The sequence below is a fragment of the Neopsephotus bourkii genome, unplaced genomic scaffold (assembly GCF_033783945.1).
Source record: "Neopsephotus bourkii isolate Nb327-2 ecotype Australia unplaced genomic scaffold, CSIRO-AGI_Nbou_v1 NB_372, whole genome shotgun sequence".
Lineage (NCBI taxonomy): Eukaryota > Metazoa > Chordata > Aves > Psittaciformes > Psittacidae > Neopsephotus > Neopsephotus bourkii.
This window is the reverse complement of record NW_026900878.1, coordinates 731,581-737,580: the sequence shown is the minus strand read 5'-3', so window position 1 is coordinate 737,580 and position 6,000 is coordinate 731,581. Positions and strand designations below refer to the sequence as shown.

At 40.8% G+C, this 6,000-nt stretch overlaps 1 protein-coding gene across 5 annotated transcripts in view; it reads right to left on the bottom strand.

Moving 5' to 3' along the window:
- Positions 1 to 389: 389 nt before the first annotated feature.
- TUNAR (TCL1 upstream neural differentiation-associated RNA) overlaps positions 390 to 6,000 on the bottom strand; it is a 134,111-nt gene continuing 128,500 nt past the window's right edge. For all 5 annotated transcript variants that reach the window (XM_061348895.1, XM_061348900.1, XM_061348901.1 and 2 more), the window contains one exon: positions 390 to 1,261. In XM_061348895.1, the coding sequence (XP_061204879.1) occupies positions 1,076 to 1,261 (186 nt within the window). In that variant the 3' untranslated portion in view covers positions 390 to 1,075. The remainder of the gene's footprint in view (positions 1,262 to 6,000) is intronic.

Sequence of the window (6,000 nt, the reverse complement as noted above, 5' to 3'; positions counted from 1 at the left end):
GAATTTCTCTTTTCTACTGCATAAACCTCTTCTTCACTTCTCTCAATATACACACTTAGTGTAACCAGATTTTGGAAGCCAGGAATTCTGTGAATTCTGTAGTGGATTTTTTTATTTTATTTGTTATAAATAAAGCCTTTTTTTTCTGGCAACCAGTCTCCAAAGGTCACCTTACAATGTTTTGCTATTTCCCGTATTAAGCAGCAATGCTTTTCAGCTGACATTCCAACTTCAAGTCATGCATATGAGCATGATGTGAGCTTGCTTCAAACCACTGTGAGAGGGCTGCAAACAAGACTGCTGTATAATTGCTGAGAAAAATAACATCCATTGTCAAAAAGGGCACTTCAAACAAAATTTAGCTGCATGAATACAAGTGTCTCCAAATATTTGGTTCATGCTAAAAATATAGCACATTTATTAAAAATAGATATTTATAAACATTGATATGAACAGACAGATGCTAGGCAAATGAGAAAGGAAAAACAATCATATAATATATTTCTCCCAACATTTTATCATGTTTAGGCAGACCTTGCTCAATGGATTTTTTTTTTCATGATTGCACCATATGTTCATTCTAAATAAAAAGCTTGTCAGATTCAATGAAAGTAAAAGCAAAAACCTGGAGAAAAAAGTCATTTGACATAACAGACACGTGATCTGTGCTATGGAGCTATCTTTAAGTTCAATCTTTGTGGGTATACAGTATACATTTCTAATTGTATATAGTGTACAGTTCCTCTCTTTCTTTCTTTTTTTAATCAATTGTATTAAAACAACATATCCCTCATGGATTTCTTCAGAGCTACACCTTGTATAATTGCAGTAATTTCCCCCCAAACTGAAAATCAAACCGAAAGGAAGAGGGCAAGACAGAAGAGTTAAGCTTGTCACTGTGTGAAATAGTCTTGTTAAAATAATTGTGCTTCAGCCTTCATTGCCTGCAGGCAGTGCTTATATGATGTGTTAATATAATACAGAGTCAATTCTGATTAAACAACTTGTCAATAGTCAGCAATGTTTGTTGTCACTCAATGGCCGATTTATCTGGTCTATTTGCATGCCTTCTAGTTTACAGCGTTGTGTAAATATACACAAAAATGATAACAATGAGGTTCAGAATTGTCCCAATAATTCCAAGCATTGCCAAGATGGTTTCTTCTTTGCTTTCCTTTTCTTGACTGCCTTTATCTTCTTCATTTCCACTAGTGATTACCATCTTGGTGGCCAGTTTCTTTATCCTCCCCTTCAGGATAACCTAGATTTCAGAATAAAAACATCAAAATGGATTGTTAGTTTCCAAATTTATATTATTATTGGAGCCAATTGCAGAATTTTTGCCCCATAATGCATTATATTAAGAATTATTTTTAAAAGGATTAATAATTTACTAACTATTCAATAAATGCTTAATTAAAATGATAGTTAAACTAGCTTGTAGATTACTTATAACCTTCTATAACACTCTGCTTATGTGCCAGCTATCATTTGTTACACATATAACTCCTCTGCAATGTTGTTATAAAGCTGGTAAGAAATGTATCAATGATGTGTGATTCCACCAGTGTCAGTGGGGACTTTGACTACACTTGAATTGCAGTAGACCTTCTTGTCAAGTTGTGGAGACCCTAGATTTACACTTCAGTACCAAGAAGCAACTAGGTGAGAGAAATAAAACTGGGAAGAGCTTGTTTCTTTTTAATAGGGAAAATCACCAAAGACAACAGCATTTTTTTTCTCCTGATGAGAAAGAAGACAGCAGTAACTTCCTAATAAATAATTCAAAATAAAAGCAAAACGAAAATAACATCCATCTTGGCTTTTATTTTTCTCATTCTTAATGTACGATGAAAAGTTACTTGCAGTGCAGTGAGCTGAAATGTATCGATCTGCCTGCAGGGAGAATACAGTCATTTCCCAAGCAACAGCCCCAGCCTCTGAACTGCTTAAAAAAAGAAAGAAGATTCTTCAAATGTGGGACCAGCCCTGACTCCTGGTACTGCTGGATCCACAGATAAAAAAGCTCCTTTGGTCTTCCAGCCAGGCATTAAGACCTGGATAAACATTTGATTGTTCAAATTGGAAATGGATACATTCTATTTATCTGTGTTTATCTAATGCTGCAAATTCTAACCTCATGGGCAAACCAGAGCGTCCTAGAAAACTGAAGCAGTTTGGCTGGTTTCCCAAAGCCAACTGATCTGCCAACAGCTGGGTTCAGGCAATGCCCTGCTGTTGTCTCCCAAGCTGTAAACCATATCCCCTGATTTTTCTGCTGCAGGAAGCAGTGGTAGGATGTAGCAAAATATGCTCTGCAGTATCTTGTGCCTGTGGGAGGGGTCTGGTTGGAAGAGAACAGGGGCACAGGCACTTTCCTCATTCCTCCCTCTGCTAACCCGTGGAGCAAGACCATTAGATCCCATGTGGCATGGATGTTCTGGGTGATGAGGGCTCCCTATGAACAGGGCACCACCTCTATGGACATGTCCCCATCAGCAGTTATGACCAGGGGGCAGCCCTGACCTGCAAAGATGGAAGGACCGGGAAAGGTGAGGAAATCCTGTGATGGAGGCACTGGGAGGAAAAACAGAGACTCAAGACAAAACAACCTGTATTTTGTCACATCTGTAAGTTGTTCATATATTGGACAGCAAATAGCTGCTGGCAACTTCCTAGAACGGGTGTTGTAGTTGAATCCCAGCAGGTACAAGTAATTAGTGGTAAGGCAGACGTGGGAGTCTGCGGAGGTGCCACTGGCCTTCATACTTATACTTGCATTAGCATTTACATGTTTTGCTTTAGCATCACCAAGTGATTCAGAGGAAAACAAAAAAGAGAGAGTCAGTAACCTGAAGGGTACCCACAGCAGATGTGGTCAGTGGGAGCAGGGATACCAGGCATATGGGAACTGCATCAAACATCAGAGCATGCTCACCCAGCAGGTCTTCACGTAACCTGCCCCAGGACAGCAAAGCCTCAGAGGCACCAGGTACCTCTCAGGGACGTTGGCTCCTGCTGCCCCCTTCCAGGTTCTTTTCCAAGCCTCAGAAATGCCTTCATCCCCACAGTTCCTCCAGCCACAGCCATCTGCATCTCCTCCTGCAGGACGTACTTTTTCCAGCAGCAGAAGGGCTTTGTCATATTTGCCCCCAGCTGGTATCCAGAGGAGGGCTTGCTTGCACCTGATGGGTGCCCTCCCTTAGTAATTGCCACCATGCAGTCAGTGGTGTCTTAACAAGCAAATTGGGAAGTCACAGGAGCGTTCCTACCACGGCCATTTACATTAACCTCACAACCCAAGCACATACACTGAGTGGTATCAGACCACAAAACCACGTCTCAAGCTATGACTCGCAGCAATTACTTCACCCATAAAGCCATGAGTCATTTGGATATCATGTTCTTTTCCCCTCCAGTAACTGGGAGGTTTTCCCTCTGTCCAAATGTTTGCATTTCACTGTTTATTTGAAAAAAACACCCAAATAAACCAGCCCCTGGGCTGCACGATCTCTGATCTGAGGTTGCGCTATCACTTTTCTCCTCTTCTAATATTAGCAAGGAGATGCTGAGCAGTTTCAAAACAAAACACCACCAACATGACTTGGACTGCCAGATATTTTCTGTCCCACTAAGGGGCCTTAAATGAGGGAAAAGGTCCTCAGAGGGATTCAGTGAAATACGCATAGAGAAGGTGGTGACTGGGACATGATGAACATGAAGGAACAACAAGAAGGCAACAGCAATTGAGAGTTTATACATGGATTGATGCACAGTGTGATTTGTTGGAAGTTATCTCTCTCGCTCCAGTCATGCCTGAGTGCTGTACTTAGCTCATGCTACAGTACAGCCTGCAACTGCATGAACTGCATTCTTTTTGGATGAAACTACACAAAAGGTGTGTCCCAGGAGTGCTTTATGTGCTATAAAAATGATAAAAGAAATTGCAGTCCACAGCAGCAAGGGTCCAGACAGAAACTGGCCTAAAGTAAACCCCCCAAAACATGTGTGGTGTGGACACTGGCACCATTTGTTTCCCTAAAGGGATTTCTCCAGTGGGTCCACACTGCTTGCTATTCATACATCATCTAAACTCTGATAGAGAGCTAGCAGAATGAGCTTGGTATTAAGAGGCATTTTAACATTCAAACAGGACAAGACTGGGACCAAATACAATTATATTAGTACTTTGCCAAATATAGCACTGTTGAAACTAAGGTAAGCGTTGACTTTGAACTGTGAGGACACCAGAATCAAAATTACTTCCCCACATTTAAGGACTGACCTTGGGAGAAGAGAAGCAGTCTCCTAATGGTAGACTCAAGCCTTTAACCTTCACAGATCTGAGGCTCACAGCAGTATTTTGGCTGGCTGAGGTCTGTGGGTGTTTTTTTGTTACTGGGAAAGTATTTGCTGTCAGTTTTAATATAATTGCTCCAATTAAGAAAATAGAAAAGTTTTCTGGCTTTCTGGATACCTTTTATCAGCCTTTATTATTCTCTTCTGGAAATTGATTTCATTTATTTGACATTGTTTCATGTACTTAAGATTCTTAAGACACATTGCTCCTTTCATATATTTCTGTTCAAACTTCATGCTTGTCAGAAGCACACCTTTTCCTTATACAGAACTGCTGCTAGAACTGCTGATATAGAAGCGATAGAGAACACTAGGTTTACCAATTCTTCAATAACTATACTACTTAATTACTACTTCATTGGGAAAGTACTTTCCTGCCACATCAAAGTTAATGTCTCCTACTTAGTTTTGCAAGATTCATCATTAACCTAATATCGACCTAAGAGCCTGTCCTGGTTTCAGCTGTAACAGAATTTTTTTTTTTCTCCTTCCCAGTAGCTGATGCAGTGCTGTGTTTTGGCTCTAATCTAAGAACAATGCTGATAACACACCAAATGTTTTAGATGTTGCTCAGTAGCACTTACCCTGATCAAGGACTTTTCAGTCTTTCATGCTCTGCAAGCGAGTAAGAAGGTGTACGAGAAGCTGGGAGGAAGCAGAGACAGGACACCTGACCTAGACTGGCCAAAGGGATATTCCATACCACAGCACATCATGCTCAGTATATAAACTGGGGGGGAGTCACCCAGAAGGTCTGGATCGCTGCTTGGTTCAGGCTGGGTATCAGTCGGTGGGTGGTGAGTGGTTGTATTGTGCATCACTTGTGTTTATCTTTTTTTCCCCTTTCTCCATCCAGTTTTATATTCTCTCCCCTTGCTATTTCCCTTATCATCATTAGTAGTACTAGTAGTACTAGTAGCTGTATATTATACTTTAGTTATTTGACTCAATACTATCTCAACCCATAGGGTTTGCATTCTTTCAATTCTCCTCCCATCCCATCAGAGAAGGGAGATGGAAGGGGGAGATGAGCAAGCAGTTGTGTGGTTCTGAGTTACCAGCTGGGCTTAAACCATGACACAGCCTTTTGAAAAGATGTGTATTCCAGAAGCTATCAATGAAAAGATATGTATTTCATATATTCTGCTTTGCACAAAGGAGGAAAGGACATTTCAGTGCTTAGGACCTTCCCTCCACTATTCACCTCCTTGCACTATTGCTGACTTTTTATATATGTACGAGAAACCCACTTAGTCTCCCTGCCTCAGTTTCTTATCTATCTGTGGAATTCTTTGAAGAACTGCCCAGCCTATGCCCATGACAGGAAATGTTCCATAACAAAAGTGAGGCCCCACAAATAATTCCAAAAGAGAGAGATGTTAACATGAAAAATTTCAAACCCAACAGTGCTATAAAATACACCCACTACCATGTCCCCAGATCTGTGGGACCTTCTGCACCCAACTGTCATTGCAAACAGCCCAGTGAACTAGACTAAACATTTCTAGCAAAAGGAGATAATCCCATTCGTCTCTCTGCTCTCAGCATGAGCAGTGACTGATCTAAAGATGATGGTTTAGTGGCAGAGCTTTGGGAAAGGCAGCAGCAAAAGTGCATGTTTGTGAATTTACTGCAGTATGT